The sequence below is a fragment of the Dermacentor andersoni genome, chromosome 1, assembly GCF_023375885.2.
Source record: "Dermacentor andersoni chromosome 1, qqDerAnde1_hic_scaffold, whole genome shotgun sequence".
Lineage (NCBI taxonomy): Eukaryota > Metazoa > Arthropoda > Arachnida > Ixodida > Ixodidae > Dermacentor > Dermacentor andersoni.
The window spans coordinates 236,365,379-236,387,197 of NC_092814.1; the positions used below are offsets into that span (position 1 = coordinate 236,365,379).

The 21,819-nt window shown below is 45.4% G+C and overlaps 1 protein-coding gene across 3 annotated transcripts in view; it reads right to left on the reverse strand.

The window, feature by feature from the left end:
• LOC126547913 (GTPase-activating Rap/Ran-GAP domain-like protein 3) overlaps positions 1 to 21,819 on the reverse strand; it is a 587,729-nt gene that overhangs the window by 26,166 nt on the left and 539,744 nt on the right. For all 3 annotated transcript variants that reach the window (XM_050195966.3, XM_050195964.3, XM_050195965.3), the window contains 5 exons: positions 14,584 to 14,699; positions 9,779 to 9,883; positions 9,553 to 9,627; positions 8,529 to 8,592; positions 1,586 to 1,735 (listed from right to left, as the gene is read on the reverse strand). In XM_050195966.3, the coding sequence (XP_050051923.1) occupies positions 1,586 to 1,735; positions 8,529 to 8,592; positions 9,553 to 9,627; positions 9,779 to 9,883; positions 14,584 to 14,699 (510 nt within the window). The remainder of the gene's footprint in view (positions 1 to 1,585; positions 1,736 to 8,528; positions 8,593 to 9,552; positions 9,628 to 9,778; positions 9,884 to 14,583; positions 14,700 to 21,819) is intronic.

Below are 21,819 nucleotides of genomic sequence, written 5' to 3' on the forward strand. Positions count from 1 at the left end.
CCAGCTGCCTAATTCCATAAAAAAAACAAGAAAAAGAAGAATGGGCTCTAATCTAAACTGTAAAGGTGGCTGGCCAGCGAAGCTGTGGTATCACCTGACCCGATAGACCCATGTGACGTAGCCTTGATCTGGGTCCTGCCTAGCCTGAGCACGACGCCATTGTGCATACTAACGTTGATGTTCCTTTCGTCGCTCGTTTTATTCGCGCTGCTCTTCGGGCGTCCTAACTGTGCGTGGCTTCCTTTGAGCAGGAACCGCTGCTTCCTATCTAGCCTGAGCACGCGACGCCGTTGTGGATATTGACGTTGCTGTTCACGTCGCCGCTCATCGTGTTCACGCTGCTCTTCGGTAGTCCTAACTAAGCGTGGCCTTTTCATAGCGCTATCAGAACACAAATGAAATCAGTTGCTAGGCATGTTGTCCTTTTACATACAAAAGTGTAGTTACGTCACTCCCTGCTCCGTATGCTACAGTTGCCGCTACTTCATGCAACAGTAATCTTTAGCACGAAACGCTTGCGGCGAACGCTATGTGCGAAGGTGGGATTTCTGGTTCTTTCTTTTTTTTTTTTTTTTTGTCTCTCACCCGCACACCCGGCGGCACCGCTGCTGCGGATGCATGATGGAGGCGAGCGCCATCACAGCGGGAGGCGCTCGCCTCCCGCCCACGGACGGAAAATAATATATATATGTATATAAACGGCGATGAGCACTGACCTGCACCGCCTGGCTGCCCGCTGCTAGTTGCCGTGTAAACAAAACATTGCCTCGAGAAGCGCGGCGCTGCGTTCGCTGCAGCCGTCGCAGTTTCGGTTTCGCGCGCTATCGTAGCGGAAATTCGTCGTGCCACAGTTCCGCGGCAAATTGCATTATTGCATTTTTCCAGGTCCTAAAGCTGAGAGGGCATGTGTGGAGAGCTCGCCTCAATTTTCCAATTACGATGAGCCCGCTGAAACAAAGTTTGAAACTTAATTTATGGATATTGGTTACTTAGCGACTAATTATCCCGTATCACGCGTCACCGCGTGGTCGCCGTCACTGACGGCATGCCTCCGAAGGAACCATCCATCTATTGCAACGTCTATATTTAAATATTACTTGATCTTCGTAGAAAGACCCTGTATACAACCCCCCCCCCCCCCCCCCCCAGATCCCCTATGTACCTAACTCACCGTGGTGGCTTAGCGGCTATGGTGTTAGGCTGCTAAGCACGAGGTCGCGGGATCAAATCCACGCCATGGCGGCCCGATTTCGATGGCGGCCAAATGCAACAACACTCATGTCCCGTGCATTGGGGGCACGTTAAAGATCCGCTGGTGGTCAAAATTAATCCGGAATGCCCAATACGACGCGCCTCGTAATGAAATCGTGGCTGTGGCACGTGGAGCCACAGAATTCAATTCACGCACGCCCACGGAGCGCATCGTGTGACGCGTTACAGGCGGACAGATTTCCGAGGGAAGTAGCCGCCGCAATATGCTTACGCATTAAAACTTCGAAAGCGCTGCGGCCCCTCAACTATGGTTAACCTCCCCGCCTTGCATTTATCCTCGTCTCCATTTTGTACGCGCAATGTAAACACTTACCTCTGTCTGTTCTGAATAGAAGTATGCCGTGAGCTTCCACCACGCTGACTTGCTTCACCAGTACAGTTTTGTCGAATATCATCCTATGCGTGAGTCCTTCCTCGATGACAAAGATTCCAGACTCAGTCCCGAGAACCAATTTGTTGTTACCTGAAAAATAAAGTAGGTAGCAGAAGTTGGACACGGGAGTTCTTGTTTTGCAGCGAACGACTAGCTTCATTTTCTCAAGTGTCGCCTTTTTACTAATAAAATTAGCTTGGTGCGGCTCGATGTCAAGACTGCTCTGAAAGCGCTTATCTTTTCTTTTCATTTCATTTCTGTAATTTTTTTGGACGTAATAAAAGGAAATGATGGTGAAGAAATCTAGTCTTTATTCCTTAAACTAGTGGTATATTTAGGTTTTGTGCATTATGCACATAGGTTGTCCTAAAAAAAAAGAAACACAAGTACCTGCGTGTCAGAATTAAGAATAACAGACGATAGAAATGATCACTCTGAAGACGAAGAGGAAAGGCACGGCGTCTTAGCTTAAGAAAACAAACCCTAGAAATACCACTCCGCCTTCTGGGATTAGAATTAACTGTTGAAAATAGGCTTTCTTTGGGTGCCTCTGCACTTGGGCATAGCGACGGCAAGGTGAGCGCTGCGATCGAAAATTTTCTTTTAGGATTAATGAGATTGAAACTCGGAATACAAAATTTTTCAGCCCCCTTTTCTTTCACCAAAATTGAACTTGAATCCTTTGTACTTAGTAGCCATGATATAATTTGCAGTTTCCTAAAATCACGCAGGCTCTACGATTTCTATCTTTCGATTATAGCTTACCTATAATAAAGTTTTTACTTATTTTACACGTTACTATAACCTACCCGATTCTTAACCAATCGCCCAGAGTGGGTACGTGCCAGTAGATCACAAGGATCTACATCTACAAACGGAGAATACATGAAAAGAATCCACCCAGTGTGGCCAATGTCCCTCGTGGCTACGAGCGATGTTTTGAGGCAACAAGAACAGCGGCGCAAAGGCAGACGGGCTTTGAAACGCAAGAAGATTGGACGAGTCAGTTCTGCGTCTCGACGACAACGACAAGGCCTTGGCGGGCTGCTCTATGCCGCATCCCAGCACCTGGTGCAACTTCTGAGTGAACGTGCCACGAAGGACATCGCGGACTTCGGTGAATATGCACTGATAATTATGGACGGTCAAGGACAGCATGCTTTGTGCATGGTATAGGTTGTGGAGATTTTTGCAGAAGCAACACCGAAGAGCAGTTTTGACAACTGTTGAATTTTAAAGGTTTTTGTACTCAGTGCTCATGCGTTTTTGCGTTGCTGATGAAGTTTGATTCGTTGCAAACACCTTGCGTCCGACTGTTCATTCTGCAAAATGGGGCAACGGACCAGGTTTTGGCTGACACGATTTAAACTGCCTAAACTGAGAAATTGTTCGGGGTGATTGACATGATCATACTTTTATTCGCAGTGCAGGACGTTCAGCTGTGTGCATTGCTCATGTTGCATTTCTATCTAAACTTTAGTCGATATAATTTAATTTTCGAATCACGTTCTGTTTGTGGGTTGGAGGTGATTTTGCTGGGATGATATTAGGTCTAGTCAACTTTTTTTCATATTTTGTGGGCTTTTTCTGGCAATAAGAAAAGAGAGCTACGCTAAAGATAGAGCGCCGCAAACTTAAACCGATGTTTCCAAATATACTCACGGGACCTCCTATTGATGTATTGGCCGGGAAGTTGTTAATTAAGAAGTTAGTTATTTAATAACTACTAAACTGATAAATAACAAGCATACAATACATACTAGAGACTTTTTCAGGTGCTCTGCTACAACATCTAGTCAGTTTCGCCAATGCAGAATACCTTGTTTTCCTTTTAAATGCTTCACACACGCTGGCTCGGACACGCGTTACGTATAAAGGCTGAGAAATCTGTCCGAGTTGGCATTTGTTCATACTAAAACAGCGTGGCAGGGACAGCAACAAGCGCTTACATTCACCACGTGAATGTGTAATAAAGCTTAAGCTGAAAGTTCGGCGCTTGCCCCCTGTCGTTTCTCGTCCGTTTTTCGTGTGCCAAGTCATATTTATCAATATAGAAAAGTGTCTCTAGCCCCAAGTGCCACAGACTCGCAGTAATAACTAATAACGACACCTCTTGAAACGTCCACGAGAACTTTACAAAACCAGGAATTCGGACATGAGTAAACCTTTATTATTTGCCCCCCAAAACAGCTTTCTCCATACTTCTTTCACGAGAAACACGACGACAAACATGCATATTACACTGATAGTAGTATCACTGAGGATAGACGTATTGACGGTACGTCTACCCTCAGGATATCTAACGGAGCTTTTAGCTTCCCTGCAATCACCGACACCGCCAAATTCGATATGTGATATCTGACAAGGTCGATGGCTTCGGATCTTTCAGCTCTTCGTGGTACAGTTTGTCCAGGCACCGCACTCAAAATGGGCGTCATCCCCGATTCGAGAGCAGCTGCATAGAGAAGCACAGCCTTGCCCTATGGCGTGGACCATATCAAGAGTTTGTGCTCGAATTTGCGCTCACGTTGTCGAGAGAAGACCTTCCCATACTTTTCAGTCTTCTAGCCCACTTTGGCATAATGTGCCACGAACACTACGTAAAAACTTCACTTAAGGTTGTGCGCTAGATTTACAAAAATGTTTAGATTAATCGAGACGAATGCAGACGCAAGACAGGGAGCGCACTAGCAACCCTTGGTGGTAAAATTACGTGAGCCCTTCAGTTATGTTGAATCAAGAATGTAGCTGCCAATTTTTCTGAATTAGGCCGTATAGTATGTGAAAAGCGTTTTACTAAAGCATAGGCAGCATCGACGTACTGCCCTCCCGGACGCTGAATAATCGCCACGTGGTGAAGCTGCAACTGCGTGAACGTGGCCGCTGTGAAAGAGTGACGCAGCAGGCAAATTTCCCAAGCCCGCATACGACGGGCATATCGCTAACATGCGACCGCTAATGTTGTACAAGCGAAGTTTTCGTCAACACACCCGACTGCACGGTTCCGACCGCCGGACTTCACCTGGACTGTCGTGAAGGGAAATAGGCGTTTTCGCCGACTATAGCTCGGAATAGCTTAAACAAACCGCTTGCTTTCTTTATCATGGCTGACAACACTGCATAGAACAGCTACCACTGAGCACGTTCTACACCGCTAACTTCACTCAACTGCACAGATAGGGGCGCCAGCTCCTTCGCTACCGCTCGCTTTCGGAGCAGCCGATCCCCGCGCCGTCGCAGCAAAAGCGGAGAGGTCTCTACCGAGCTTCTCGACTTTTATCGGCCTGTGCTGACGACAATGGAATTCGCTGTCTCTCGTGCGTCAATGTATATCTCGTTCTCAATCGCTTGTCTCTCTTTCTTTTCCTCCAATCATTCGATCACTTTTTCTTCCTCTCTCTGCTTGAAATAGTGAACCGGGTATTCTATTCTGGTTAGCCAAAATGCCTTTAAAAATTCCGTTCTCCTCTTTTTCTCTCTCAGTTCGCTATATTTCACGTATCTCTTGAATGTTCGACCAGCAATCTTTTAATCGTAATAGAACACCAGCGCGAGGGAAAATCTAATAGGCTCGGGTCTTTCTAAGCTACTAGGTCTCCCAGAAGAGCGGGAGCCAGTTAATGCTCTGAATGTAATTAGGTGTTCTTCGGCGATAAAATTTCCAGATAAGTGGATTACGACTTATCTGGCATGATGGTTGGATATTTTCAATCGAACAGCACCAGATACGTGAAAAACGAGTGTTTAAGGTCACTAACAGGAATATTACTGCAGCCAGGAGGCTATTCTGTAAGTGTCCCCTTAGTGAACATGTTCATTTCGTATGCTGCTGATGTGCTGATTGGCTGAAGGCGCCTATCTTCTCCTGACGCGTACCCCAGCCCAGCCAATCAGAGCTTCAGTAGCAGACCAAATGGAGATGTCCACTAGGCGGACACTTACAGAGTACCCCCTCAGGGGTGTAATCTGGCGCGGAGATCAATACATTTGTCTAGAACGAATGGAGCGTGTTCTCGGTACTGTGCTGGCGACATTAGCCCTAACACGTTCTACGAAGACGGCTGGAAGTGATCATGCACGGCAACCTTTACGAGATGCTTTGTCTTCTGTCACCTAACTGGTTGCCTAATGCTTCGGAAGCTGCTTTGTTTGTCAGGAGCGCATTCTAGACAAGTGTCTTGACCTACGTACTCTTGCAGCAGACGCCAGGCCAATTGAGCCAATTGTCTACCTTTTGTCTAGGTGATCAAGAGTCATGATGCTGATTATGCATAGCCTGTAATTTAAACGGGCTCACGTACGCATATTTTTACTAAGAAAACACTGGTCTTCAGGCAACAGTGAAAATTTATTGCAGACAGAAGGATGAGCTGTTTCCGCGGTGCGTCAAAATCTGGCTCAGCATGGGGCGCAGTAAATGACCAGGAAACTTGAGTGAAAATGTTGCAAGTTGTTATCCTGATAATACAACTGAATAACAGGTATCGATAGTATCTGATTTACTATTGCGGTTGTCGAAAATAGGAAACTGCACCGAACTTCAAAAAAAAAAAAGAAGCCAACAGTAACTTCTCATATATGCATCCCGTAATTTCTACGAAGTTGTCCTGCCAGTGACATTTGGTAATGATTGTGTAGAATTTATCACATTTTATAATATTCAGTTGAAACATCTATGAATTGATGATTCGCAATTGTAGTGCAATATGTATGGTAAACAATACTAATACGAGGAAGGAATTAAGCGTGCACCACCCTGAAGCGTTCACCACCGACAAAATCCAATACATTTGTAACTCTTCATCTGCTCGCACGTAGGGCCTTCAAGTAGTACCTTGTACAATCAATCGCAAAAGTTTACGGGACGCAGGATCTGCCAAGAAGCTGAATTCTTGCGAAGCGTGGTCACACAACCTGGAATTAAATGTTCCAGCATGTAGTAGCCTTCGCCACCTACACGGTGATTCATTAAATACGAAGTGTCATGCCTTAACAGTGCAGGAATTCAGATTTGAAGGGTAAACCGCATCCCCTAAACTTTTACTGTTGACTGTACATAAAGAAGAAACGTGCACTGTGCTGAGCCACATCGCAAGTGTAGGGTCTTCGAGCGCGATCTGCTTGCTAATGGAACGGCTATTATGAAGGTTTGCTTAGAAAAAAGGTTAGGCATAAATAGCGGTCATCGCACATAAAGCGCAATTGCTCGAGCGCAACGGCAGAGGTAGCGTGATTTCGTTCAATTATAAGTGGTTCATTTTGGTGCTTTCAGGGACGCGGATAACAAGCAGCCTTGAGCGGGTATGTGCTCAAGCGAGACGCGTCAGGCATCATGTCTCCGACGCCAAAGATGTTGCAACAATACGTTTCGCACAAATCTGGTCATTATGGATCATTATTATTTGATGTGCAAAGCAAGCAGCAAAAGGCCTTAGGGACGTTTCTTGCAATCGAACGCTCTGGCTTAGCCAGGAGGCGGAGTAATACTCCTATAAAACCAACGCTCAACGGATGCTATCGTTCTACGCGTTCATTACACGGCACCATTAAATACGCATCGCTCAGCGTTCATACGTATACTAGAGCTCAGCTGGCGCGAGCTTTCCTTTTCAACCAAGTGAAGTACTAAGACAAAGAAGCAAAGCTCGAGGTTGTTTTTAAACTTTTAAACAGGAGATGTTGGCGTTTTTATGATATTGGTGCGTTTTAAGCTGAGTCCAGAGTCAAACCCTTCGTAACTCCGTTCACCGCGCAGAACTACCCATACGCGATTACATTTATGTGCAGTTCTCAAGGCCACAGCGAGGAGAATTGCTTTGCCAACCAAAGTATAGTCTTGGTAAATGATAGCCTAGGCCCGAAAAAGTGCTTGGGCGATGGTTTTTCGTTGATGTTATGTAGCACTGCATAAACGCAACCTATAGCACGCCATACTTCGTGCGAGTAGCGTGATACTTCCAGCTCAGCTATTATGGGAAGAGATTCGCAGCTGTGATATTTTGAAAAATCCCCATCGCACATGAGAGCCGCTGGAGCTGTCATGCAAGTACCGGATGGTGATAAGCCGGTTAAGCGTGTAGTGTTTTCGCGCACTCGACGTTTGTGTAGATTAGAGCGTTGTCTCTCTTTCTCGCGTATGTGGGGCGCTTGTCCGCGTCCGTTTTCTTGCGTCCTTGTCGGTGTTGCATATTCTATTTCTGTCTACTATACACCAACTAACCCAACGAGCCATTCTGATAAGCTGCGTCTCTACTGCGTTTGCAAGGCTTCCTATACCGGCTTCGCCGATAACTTAAGATCGTACAGGTGGTATTTACAGATTCCTCCGAAGAAATTAAGCTGAGATCTGTTTTCTCCAGGCGGCAAAATATCGGCAGAAACAAGCTCTTCTCGAAGTGAAGGTCGCCTAACACTGGTCGCCTAACGACAATGTCTTTCCCTGATGGAAGAACGAAGCACCAAAATCGCAATCAGGGTAGAACATACACGCAGAACATACAACTGTAGAACACAAGGTACTGTCATGCACCAATTCGACCTTGTATTTTGTTTGGGGGAGAAAGCGAAGCAGTGTATGCACATTACTGCATTGAAACGAAATCACACCCCCTCCCATCAGGATTCTAAGTATCTCTTTTCTATTGGTGGCTCTACTGAAGAAAGTAAGTTGATGAATGTAAACGCGATTCTATTACATGCACCATGTCCTAGGTGGAGTGCCCCGACATTTCCAGAGAAAGAAAGGGGTGCTTATTTTCGAGCTAATATGGTAAATTGACTCTACATCTGAGGCTTCAAATATTTATCCTGTGGCAATACGCAAGAAAAAATAAACAGTTCAATAGCAAACGAGTGCTCTAAAGACAAATGTAGGCTCACTTACCCCAAGAATCACCACAGACGATATCGTGAGGGAAGTCTGGGTAGAAGCATTGGGGTTCCCAAGGCTGTACAAAGAAAGAAAGGAATAAAAATAATTAAAAAAGCTCTGTTAAACAAATTTGCAGGCGCGAGTGCTATCAGTACAAGCACAGCGATTTCGCGGAAAATACGATAATGAAGTATCTACCCCGTGCCCTGCGGCGCTGGCGCAGTGTGTAACCAGATTCCAACAACACCAATGGAGATAATAAATAAGCACCAGCATGAGCTTTTCTGAAGCACTTCGACAATGAAGTAACGCACCGTGGTTGCTTAGTGGCTATGGTGTTGGGAAGCCCGAGGTTGCGGGATCGAATCCCGGCCACGGCAGCCGCATTTCGATGGGGGCGAAAACACCCGTGCACTTAGACTTCGGTGCACGTTAATTAAAGGACCCCTGGTGGTCCAAACTATTACGGAGTCCCCCACTACAGCATGCCTCATAATCAAATCGTGCTTTTGGCACGCAAAAATCCCGTAATTTGATTTTTTTAGGTATCCTTCAAGAAAGGCAGATAGTTAAGCTCCTTTGGTATCCTTATGTCATCTACTCCGCAAAACATCTCACTGCACGACGATGACGGAAACGACGCCATGATAACGATGACACGACATGCACGACAAATGATATGATGACGACTACACTTTGTTGTCTGACATCAGGGACAGCAAAGAACTGTTTTTGTGACAGAGATGGTGAGCATGACTGCTGCGCTTAAAGCCTGGCTGCAAATGACGGGGCTTCACTTGGCTTTGAATAAGCTCATATGTAGCAATTGATTATGGCTATTCTATTCATTCCACAAGCTGAAAATTTCGCAAGTTTAATGTTCTGTTCTATGGCTATCCGTATGCCAAATCGCTCTTTGGTCGCTGATAAGAACGATTTAAAATGTGCGCTGAGCGAGGCGTTACGAACTATCAAAGTCTGTTTCCTTGGAAATCACTCTTTTGTGCAGTAAAATAGACAAAAGCAGACTGCCTACTTCTCGTTTGAAGAGACTAGTTGTGGCGAGACTGGTGGGAGCATCCCCTTTTACAATGGTGTCCAGCTTCAGGGCCTAAAAAAAGTATAACAAAGCGCTGCTTAGGGATTGAAACATACAGACAGGCACGTTTCAATTGTTAGCAACCGCATAAAGACTGAAAAAGGGAGGTGGAGGTCGAGCAGAGGGAAACTGGCGCCAGATAATTGGTCCCCACGTGGCTGACCTGTCCAATCCGCACGAACTCCACTTGTCTGGCCTCTTCTTTGCGACGCGAACCTCTGGGTGTCTCTGGCAACACGTCACTGAATGCACGCCTGTTCAGCATGTTCTGTCAAAAAACAAAACAACAACAAAAAAAAAAACGTACCTTTGATGAGTGTTCTTCAACAAGAAGCTCCCACGATCCAGAGAACCAGCCCTAGTTCTTTGCAATATGTTCTGGGTCGTCGGCTATTAGGTAGGGGAAGCACCTAATTTATTTATTTATTTATTTATTTATTTATTTATTTATTTATTTATTTATTTATTTATTCAAACATACTGTTGACCCTCATTTGAGGGTCATCACATGGAGGGAATACATCACAAATACAAAATTGATATGGAAGGAACTTTCACAAGTATTTAAGCCAGTGTAACTTGAGCATTCCTTCTACTTCATGGCGTAAATGTGTCTACTTCATGGCGTAAATATGGTGTATAGAACGATTATTCAATTAATAAAATATTTCCGTTTCGCCTAAAAGTGGAAGACTCTGTACAACTCAATTATCTAAAAACACGTCGGACAGTCAATAACAAGACCAGTGTTCCCAATAAGGTTCTTACGTTTGAATTGTTTGCAAGAGCAGGTACCAGAAAATCGTGATGTTGGATGTATCATTAGCCAACGTTGCCAGGCAGTGGCAAAGAGCTCTTACGAGCAAAAAGCTTCATGAAATCGGTCTCAGATTTTTAGAGCTTTAAAGACAGGTAAATGACTCCGAAAAGTGTTTGTGGAAATGGCTTTCTGAAGGTCGCACCTGTGAGCTCACCATGAACAACATCAAATTTGTGCTGATATTCGTCGTTGCAACCGACGATTGTTTGCAAGCACGCCGTTAACATTACATATTGCCATTGAACACAGCAGCAGATACATTAGTGAAGATGCGAATGCGTGCTTATGCAGCATTCAGCGCTATTTCTCGCCGCTTTCTCTAACCCGTACGTGCACTATCTTCCATCAACGAGGTAAGGAAGGCAAGCACGAATAAGGTTAATGATAAGCGCATTTACGTCATCATCATCATCATCATCATCAGCCTGGTTACGCCCACTGCAGGGCAAAGGCCTCTCCCATACTTCTCCAACTGCCCCGGTCATGTGCTAATTGTGGCCATGTTGACCCTCCAAACTTCCTAATCTCATCTGCCCACCTAACTTTCTGTCGCCCCCTGCTACGCTTCCCTTCCCTCGGAATCCAGTCCGTAACCCTTAATGACCATCGGTTATCTTCCCTCCTCATTACATGTCCTGCCCATGCCCATTTCTTTTTCTTGATTTCAACTAAGATGTCATTAACGCGCGTTTGTTCCCTCACCCAATCTGCTCTTTTCTTATCCCTTAATGTTACACCTATCATTCTTCTTTCCATAGCCCGTTGCGTCGTCCTCAATTTAAGTAGAACCCTTTTCGTAAGCCTCCAGGTTTCTGCCCCGTACGTGAGTACTGGTAAGACACAGCTGTTATAAACTTTTCTCTTGAGGGATAATGGCAACCTGCTGTTCATGATCTCAGAATGCCTGCCAAACGCACCCCAGCCCATTCTTATTCTTCTGATTATTTCACTCTCATGATCCGGATCAGCAGTCACTACCTGTCCTAAGTAGATGTATTCCCTTACCACTTCCAGTGCCTCGCTACCTATCGTAAACTGCTGTTCCCTTCCGAGACTGTTAAACATTACTTTAGTTTTCTGCAGATTAATTTTTAGTCCCACCCTTCTGCTCTGCCTCTCCAGGTCAGTGAGCATGCATTGCAGTTGGTCCCCTGAGTTACTAAGCAAGGCAATATCATCAGCGAAGCGCAAGTTACTAAGGTATTCTCCATTTACTCTTATCCCCAATTCTTCCCAATCCAGGTCTCTGAATACCTCCTGTAAACATGCTGTGAATAGCATTGGAGAGATCGTATCTCCCTGCCTGACGCCTTTCTTTATAGGGATTTTGTTGCTTTCTTTATGGAGGACTACAGTGGCTGTGGAGCCGCTATAGATATCTTTCAGTATTTTTACGTACGGCTCGTCTACACCCTGATTCCGCAATGCCTCCATGACTGCTGAGGTTTCGACTGAATCAAACGCTTTCTCATAATCAATGAAAGCTACATATAGTGGTTGGTTATATTCCGCACATTTCTCTATCACCTGATTGATAGTGTGAATATGATCTATTGTTGAGTAGCCTTTACGGAATCCTGCCTGGTCCTTTGGTTGACGGAAGTCTAAGGTGTTCCTGATTCTATTTGCGATTACCTTAGTAAATACTTTGTAGGCAACGGACAGTAAGCTGATCGGTCTATAATTTTTCAAGTCTTTGGCGTCCCCTTTCTTATGGATTAGGATTATGTTAGCGTTCTTCCAAGATTCCGGTACGCTCGAGGTCATGAGGCATTGTGTATACAGGGTGGCCAGTTTTTCTAGAACAATCTGCCCACCGTCCTTCAACAAATCTGCTGTTACCTGATCCTCCCCAGCTGCCTTCCCCCTTTGCATAGCTCCCAAGGCTTTCCTTACTTCTTCCGGCGTTACTTGTGGGATTTCGAATTCCTCTAGACTATTCTCTCTGCTATTATCATCGTGGGTTCCACTCGTACTGTATAAATCTCTATAGAACTCCTCAGCCACCTGAACTATCTCATCCATATTAGTAATGATATTGCCGGCTTTGTCTCTTAACGCATACATCTGATTCTTGCCAATTCCTAGTTTCTTCTTCTCTGCTTTTAGGCTTCCTCCGTTCCTGAGAGCTTGTTCAATTCTATCCATATTATACTTCCTTATGTCAGCTGTCTTACGCTTGTTGATTAACTTCGAAAGTTCTGCCAGTTCTATTCTGGCTGTAGGGTTAGAGGCTTTCATACATTGGCGTTTCTTGATCAGATCTTTCGTCTCCTGCGCATTTACGTAGGCTGTAAAAAAATATGACAGAATATAATGGTAAGGGCAGTGTGGCGCCGTGCTTGATGGGCAGTTGGTTTCCCACGCCTAACGGTCGGCCTCACTGTGGTTCGGAGCCTCCGACTAATCAGCGGCACTTGAATTTTACACAATCAGTGTTCGTGCAAGTTGTTGATAGGGGGCCAAATCACAAAGTTTTTCCTTGATAAATGATGTTTGCCATTGCCTGACCACCGTCAATAATATTATGTTCGGCATCACGATTGACTGGCTCTTACTAACAGTTTTAGCGCAAGAACTTTTTTGTGTGTGTTTGTGTGAATTCGGGCCCGGAACTCTGCAGGGTGGTGCGTAACCCTGCAAGGCAGCTACAGCTGTTGAAAGCACTGAAAGACGCAACCAAGCTGCGCAAGGATTTGCTAGAATGTACGTGCACGCCCGCGTCTCACATGCACAATCCGACTAATGATTGGGAAACAACGAAATATCACTCGTGGATATGTGGGCGAGACAGAAATTCCAGTTTGAAAGAATAAATTTATGGATGGACAACGAAATCATTGCTCTTACTGAAAAAAATCATTGTTGACCGGCTTGAATGCATAAGCGTTACAGTACCCGTGAGTAGGTGAACCACAAAAGCGATCGTATTTCGATGTCAAGCTTTCTAAGAAGGACAACTTGGCTTTAGTGGGTACAAGGGGCCACCTCAGCTCGTGCCGACCCCATTTAAGCGTAATTTAAGCGGCATATCACGCGTACAACAAAGCGTAGTTCATTTACTTCACGTGTTTAAAAACCTTCATAGTGCTGGTATCATAGCCACTCTAAACTTGGCTGACAAAGTCTAACTTTACCGTTCACCTGTCATAAAGCGCATATGAAGCATAGGGCACGGAAATTGCACGCACGCAGGCACGCACGCACGCACGCACGCACGCACGCACGCACGCACGCACGCACACACACACAGACACACAAAGAAACGAACAGATCCGAATGAGAGTTCTCAACTACGTCAATGAATGAGAAGACGTTGAATGATTGAGTGAATAAATAAATTCCTGGGTTAACGGTGGGAGTTAAAGAAGAGCCTGTCTACAAGTCTTATATCGCGTCCTATAAGCTCGGGTACGCTCGAATAAATTCGGAGCTCGTTCAAGTCGATGCCTCAATATACATGCACAGGATAACCCGTGTTGGACCCTTCAGAGCTGACTGCCAGAGAAAAGGAAACCGTACACGAGCAACCGTTATTTAAACGTAATGTGGAGCGACATCACCTTTATTTAACTGGCGGGTTTGTCCAGAAGGGACAGCGCTCGACTATTTCTTGTCCGTTATTTTTGTTTCGACCATTTAGGCTGCGTATTAAAGCAGTGGTATAATCTTTATTTCTCTTGGGGCTTTGGGATGCGGGTGGGTCCCTCAGTCCAGGGCTCCCCTGGTCTCTGCGGCTCGCTGGGCTTGATCGAGAAGAGCTTTCTGGCGGTCTAGGTCTTCGCTATCAAGCAAAACCTCCCACTGCCTGTTACTTCGCATTTGCGTCGTACCGGACCAACGATAGGTTTACCCATAAAGTTCAGGGTGTATCCTACTATGTATTTGGAGGTGTGGATATGTGTTTGTCAGTATGCAGGCGCCGGTCCCTAGCCTGTTCCCCCGTAAGGTCGGGGTGTGGGCCGCTGTATTTTCGTCTCCCTTTTCTTTGTGTTCGAGGATGTCGTGCGGGTGGATCGGGGGTCTCTCGAAAGGACCGACCGCTGCTCGGGGGCTTATTGCTTCAGCAGTTCTGCGCATTATAATAGCCAGTGGAAATCAGGACGATAAGAAGCGCTCATGTCGAGCCCGTGTGAAGGGCGGCTCACCGTCCTGCTCTCCGACATGTGCTCGTTGTAGAGGTCCTTGATCAGCATGTCCAGCGTCCTCTCTCGCTTCTGGGCGAAGATTGGCGTGTTGAAGGCCGCCTTCTCACCATTGATCACTGCGATCAGCCAAGCACAGATGTTCACAGTTCACGCGCGATTGCGACTATTGATTGCGTAAACAGAGACACTACTGATATATATATATATATATATATATATAGTTGTTGACTGTCATAGTTGCGCCAGTAAGCGCACCTTTGTTCTGGGTAATAAAAACTACATTTCTTATATACAGCCTGAACATATAAGGTGGGCTCATAGGTATTTCTAAAGTGCATATACCGCTTAATGGAACAGCGCATCATATTCAACTGACCCTTAGGTTTACTTATTTTGCCTTTCGGTATGTGCCGCTGGATGTGCGCCCATTCTTGCGAACCCTCTGGAATGAGAATGTGCCACAAAAGGTAGTGAATTCTTAAATGTAGCTAGATATGTGTCATACTTATCTGTGCATAAACCTGCAATCACCTTTCTTTCCTCGACAAGCATCACACATCGCGTTAGACTTCGTGACACCGCTGCGTAGACGTCTCACTTTCCGCATCCGCCTGATTTAGTGTTGCAATTTTGCCGTACTTTGTGAGCGGCGTAACAGATAAGCATGAACACTGCATGAGACTAGACGCCGAATAGGCTGAAAGCTATCACAATTGTACACATCGCCGTCAGTTGTAGAGGATTTTTTACACAGGGCTTGACTAAAGCTTCGCTTGACATAGATTCTAACTTGTACGCTTGTACGTTGGTTCTGCAGGTTTTTTTGAAGGGTTTGTATTCGCAGGGTCTTTTAAGTTTACTAAAGAGAGCCGGAGCTGAAAGTCGCCGAGCGCTTTTCTGCACGGGGCTTATAAATTTGAAGGTTTAAATAATGTACCACACTAAATCTGCAAGCTATGCCATTAGGCCAATATTGTTGGCGAAACTATGGCGCAGCGTGTTCAGGATCCACGGTACGGTTTCAAATTTCTGCAATGTTGGCGACAAACGGAGAAAAAAATCGGCCCGCCTTCATTCTATCAGAAGTGGCAAAAAATTTCGGCAGCATGTTACACTCCTGGGGCGCTATAACGTAAAACTATTCCAAACTTTTCTATTCCAATTCTGCTATCAGCCCTCCACGATTGGTGAAAAACTTTTTTCGACCACCCCCACTTCACCTGTCTGTCACGCGACGTCATGAAAACCGCGATATCTCGCCATCTGATATGATCTGTACACACTGATTATGCATGATTTGACAGAAAAAAGAAAAACAGTTATTTATGATTCGACCCCTTTTCGCCATTAGCCCTCGGCTATTGGTAAAAAGTTTTCGGGTTGCACCCACTTCACCTGCCTGTCACGCGACGTCACAAAACCGCACAAACTCACCGCGTCAAAGTGACGTGTACGCGATAAAGATTCATTAATGTGCCGAACAAAACGGAATTTTCTTCGGAATAGCCGCAGGCTGCCCCGTTCCGAAAGTAATAAAAGATGGCTGCCGCCGATCGCTGAGACGCTGGCTACTCGCACCTGCCGGAGAGCATGGGTGTATTTGCGTATAATAAAACTTCTTGCGTGGCCGTGTAACGTTTTCGAGCCCTGTCGGCACGTTTACCACCTCATTCTGCCAACTCTTCTTTGCTGAGGGTCAGTTTTAGCGTCATTCTTAAGCTTCCGTTGCACGCCGCCGTGATTTTCGACCAGCCACCACAAGCTAAGTAAAGGAAAGCCGACCAATCGCAGACGCCGGCACCACCCTCTTCGTCCAATTATCGATTTTCAATGCACTGGCTCTGCCCCAGTGAATCCCTCTCCACTTGAGCGTTCTCCTCGCCTCTTGTCAGCCAATTAGATACGACAAGCCGCTCAGTGTAGGCGATGTTATTCGATGTTAACGAGGAGAGCGTCTTATTGGTGTGTTCAGACAACCCTGCGGGTGACCGCCCGGTGCTTGCGTCGGTGGTTACGCAAATTTGACGTCAGGAGATTGGAATAGAAACATATTGGAATAGTTTTACGTTATAGGGCGCCTGTAATGCGTGAAGGCGAAAGCCTGCTGCACACTTGGTAATGCATCAATTACGCGATCGGAAGTGTCAGACTTCTTGCTAGACATAACCAGCCGCAGTGTGAAGTAAACATATGGCGCTGTAGGCCGACCTCCTCAACGACGCATGGGAGCACCTAATGCACTACCTGAAGGTTCTTTCCTTCTTTCCCTTTTGTTCCCTCTTTCTTTCCGTCTTTCTGTCTGTCTTTGTGCTTCTTTAATTTGATCTTTCGTTCCTTCTCTCGTTATTTCTTTCTTTCCTTCCTTCCTTCTTTCTTTTTTTCTTTCGTTTCTCAATTCCTAGTCAGCCATTGCATCTTTGCTTTCTTACGGGGGTATGAGCCATTCCTAATTATGATATTTTTGCATCCCTGTTTTTTTTTTTTTGCATCACTGGACTAGACGCCGCTTTTTTCGGGTATGATCCATTGTAACGAGCCACTTAAGGTTTTCGCTTAACTAAGAACTCGAGTTTCCAAAGGCAAAACGTAATTTAGGCTTGTGAAATCCGCTGTGACATGAACTACATACAAGCATAATTAATTATTATTAAATTAGTAACTCACTATGAAGGATATGTTGAATAAACTGGTGAGGTGATAAGAGCGTGGAAGAGTGCTTCTCGAGTCTCATGTTTCGGTACATAGCCATTTACAGAGGCGTAAAGAATTTGTAGGTTCCAGAGCTCGATTTTCAGTGTCACCAACTTTGCACTCGACTTTCGCGCTACAAGTGTCAGTCACGCGGCTTCCGCTTATGGAGTGAGTTGTCACCCCGAACGAAGCGAGCAATCCTGTGCATGGCGCGACCCCACGCAGTCAAGTCAATTTTCGGGAAGGGGAAATGCGAAGAACTGAGAGAGACACGCAAACCGCAGGCGCGATTCTCCGCTGTCGGCGAAATCTCGGGACCCGCACCTTCTTCTTTACTTGTATGCCGGCACATCACGACGGCAACCAAGCCTTAGTCAACTAAAGCCCCCATTTTCGGGCGTCTAGGAACCTTTCATAAAGAAAGAAAAACAAGAGGACGAAACAAAAACAAATTGTGCTCGGGAAAAAGTTGAAGCTGCGCAGAGCGGGAGGAGTTGACGTTCAGCGACATTCAAAAGCAAAATGGGCCGGGGCTCTTTGCAATTTGTCATGTCTGCGAAAAGCAACAGTGGCATACGAACGAAATACGAAAATAAAAATGGCACAACGAAGCGAAGGGTGGAAAAAAAGAAGAAAATGAACAGAGAAAAGCATGGCGGTGACACAGTAAACGAAAAGCGCGCCGCACGAGTGAACACGGTCGGGCAGTCGCGTGCTGACGCCGCCGCGCGAGCGGCACAAACAGTGCGCGCGGGAGAGCGGCGCCTGGTCACGTCGCTGCGAGCGACCGCTGCTAGCGAGGATGGCTTCGGTGTAGACACCTCCGACACGAGGCTCGAATCGCGCGATCCCGTAATTCTGTCACGTCGTTGCGCAGGAACTGCGTGCGCGCCGCACGCAGCGAAGGCTACGGAGATGCGTGGCTGCGCGACACACGAGCCCATAGCGAGGCGGCAGCCCCTGCGGGCACGTTGCGCCTTCAAGCTTGAGCAGATTTTAATATCCCCGGCAAGCGCGCCGAATGCCTTGAAACTTCGGTGACAAACGGCGTTTCCAAAATAGGGCGACATAAATCCAAGTACGGAGAGTTACAGGAAAGACGGCGCGTTTTGCGCGGCACGTGAACCTTGTTGACGTGCTTGCTCAGTCATAGCAAAATAACGATGCAAACATTTATCGTTAGGCATGTGTTTACAGCGATGTTTCGCTGCATTACAGAGAAGAATAAAGTCGCCTATTGTGTAGGCGTTGCAGTGGAGAAGTGCATGCCGGCTTTATTCACGACTGAAATAGCAGCTATTGAGCGAAATACGATAATGCTCTGGTGTGTAGATGCCCGTGCAAGGGTTCTAGATAACTTAAACGCATACAGATCTTGTCTGGAAAGACCAGCGTTGTTGTTTCGGAACTTTTATCCAGGGCGTTTTTATTTTGAATCCCGCAGTAACAAATGAGGGCATTATAAATAGGGACTAAAAGTACCAATTCTTTGCGCATGTTGTTCGGCAACATTGCAAGTACAAGGTTGGACAGGCGAGCTCGGTCCTTGCACGCATGTTAAAAAAATATATGAGACGGAGGCCATTGTGGAGCTGCTGTCGCCTTTTTTTATTTTTTTTATTGAAGTGAATGTTAGGAGAGATTGGCGTCTTTATGGTGGCACCGGCTGCTCCTTGTCACTTGGCAAACGAAACAAATTTGCGTAAAAAGGAAGAATAGCGACACAAAATATAACACTCAGTAGAACACCGGATCAATAAAAAATATACAGTCCAACAGTACATGAGTCGCAAAGTTCTGTGCATTAGTTGAGTCCACGTACGCATATATAAAGTCAGATGTTTTGGACAGCCAAAACACACAACACATGAAATACACTGCAAGTACAGAACAGAATTATACATATTGCGTAAAAGTTGCGATCACCACATACACCAATTATGAACCACGAACAACATTTATGTAACTCATTTAGCGCATTCGAATCATCGGATACCTAATATTTTCCCAAAATGTTGGTGTCCCCTAAAAACTTTTTCAGAGCAAGAAGTGCTCTTTCTTGAAGGCCCGCAGTTGGCCATGGGCCAAGTATCTTTTTAAGAGTGAATGGTCTTCTGTCTAATATAAACAAATTAGCTTGCAGTACCGTTCTTTGTGTATCGCATTTCGTGCAGTCGAGAAGAAGATGATGCACATCTTCGTCTGGATGGTCGCAAGAACACTGCGGACTAGAGACACGTTTTATCCTGTACAAGAAGTGTTTTGTAAATGCAGTACCAAGACGCAGTCGGTGTACCAATGTTTCAAATTTTCTGTTGTCTCTTAGAGTTTCCGGCATTGATAAGTTTATATATGGGTCTATAGAGTATAACTCCGAGTTTTTAGTTTGCTGGTCAAACCAGGTAGTTTTGCTGAGGCGATAAGAAATCTGTCTCAGGATCAGACGGACTTCACTACGCAATAGGGGAAGATTGGTTGTCTCTGCGTTATTCTGCGTTCGATTCGCAGCTGCGTCCGCTGCAGTATTACCAGGAATATTGCAGTGCCCAGGTATCCACTGAAATGCAATTACGTGGTTCATTGCGCTTGCTTTAGTAAGTTCTTTGAGCGTCTCATACAATAGCGAAGTGTTCAAAGAATTTTTCTTATCGCTCTGTAGTAATGTGAGAGCGGCTTGCGAATCGCTAAAGATAACCCATTTTTGCGAATGTTTTTCTGATGTTATGAAGCGCAAACCACACAGGATTGAAAATAGTTCTGCCATGGTGGAAGATGTCTCCCGGGATAATTTAAATGTTTGCTCTAGCGCTAAATGTGGAATGACGAATGCTGAAGTCGAGGAATTTTTATGACACGGACCATCAGTATAAACGTGGATGTACTGGGGATATATTGAGTAAATTTGGAAGAGTGCCAGTTGCTGTGCGGCTACTATGAACATGTCTCTCTTTGATATAATCCCGTCAACCGGTAATTCTATTTTAGGGCATGTTAACATCCAGGGAGGGTAACTAACATCGACTTTGCATAATTCAAATCTTGGTAATAATGCTTTATGTTCTCGAACAACATCGTGAATTTTGCTTTTGTTTCTTTCGGTGAGCGCAAGGTTTAATGGATGCTCCTCGTGTTGGGTTAAGATGCGATAAATATGTCGGCATGTTTCAACCGTTCGTATGACTGGAAATGGGGGGTGACGATCTTCAGCAATTACTAAAGAACTCGAGGTAGCCTGCGGAACCCCAAGACACACTCGCAGCCCCCTTGCTAGTAAACGTTGAAGACGTTCCTCAGAAGTTTGCGATAAACCATGGAGAATAGGTGCCGAGTAAGCAATTTTTGTTTTATGAGTGCGTTATGAACTTGTAGTAGCGAAGAGACTGATCCCCCCACGTTGTGCCTGCGAGTCGCCGAAGTACGTTTATTACTGCATTGGTCTGTTTTTCAATTGCGCGGATGTGTGAAGCCCATGTAAGTTGGCGGTCAAGAATAACTCCAAGAAATTTATGCTCTTTCACAAACATCAAACTTTGCCCATTAAGCGTAAGTTGGAAATTATTCAGCTGTCGTCTTGTGAAAGGAAGTACGGCTGTCTTTGCGTATGAAAGACTCATGCCTCTTCCTTTTAAAAAGGTGTCGATACTATCAAGACCCTCTTGCAGCGTTGTTTGAATGTCTTGTATATGATATCCAGAGGCCCATATGCAGATGTCATCTGCGTACAGAGAATACTGTAGACCAGACGGGAGTTTTTGTGGCAAGGCTGCCATGACACAGTTGAATAAAAACGATTGAAAACACTGCCCTGCGGAACGCCCTGCGTGATGCTGTGATAATTACTTTCTCCTTCAATTGTTTCCATAAATATTTTTCTATCTTTCAAGAAATTTGATACCCAGCGCAGCGTTCCACCGTGTAGGTCAAGCTCTAACATACCAGCAAGGACGTGTATATGACTAACAGTGTCGAATGCTCTTTGAATGTCTAAGAATACTGCTACTGTCACATTTCCGCAAATTCGTTCATGTTCGACGCATGTGGCAATGTCTAATACTGCATCCATTGTACCCCGATTTTGTCGAAATCCGGTCATGTGGTCGGAGAACACATTTGTGAGTTCACACCACCATTGCAGTCGACTGTCTATCATCTTCTCCATTAATTTGGAAAAACAGCTTGCGAGACTGACGGGTCGGTAGGAGTCAAGACAAAGTGGGGTCTTTCCTGGTTTTAGCACTGGAATTACCCGAGCTAATTTCCATGAATCCGGAAGGGTCTCTCTTATCCAGATAACATTAAATATCTCCAAAAGAGTCATCCTACTGGACCTAGGTTCTTTAGCATCACATACGTAACGCCATCTGGGCCTGCGGTTTTCTTTGTACGGCATGACGAAAGAGCACTTTTCAATTCATTTAAACTAAACTCACAGTCAGGTTGAGGATGTTGTGACATAAAGCACGCATGAACCGTATGTTCTTCTAGTGTTGTCGAACTTGCGAATTGTAGGCAAGTATACGCAATTCCTGGTCTGGATATAGGTTG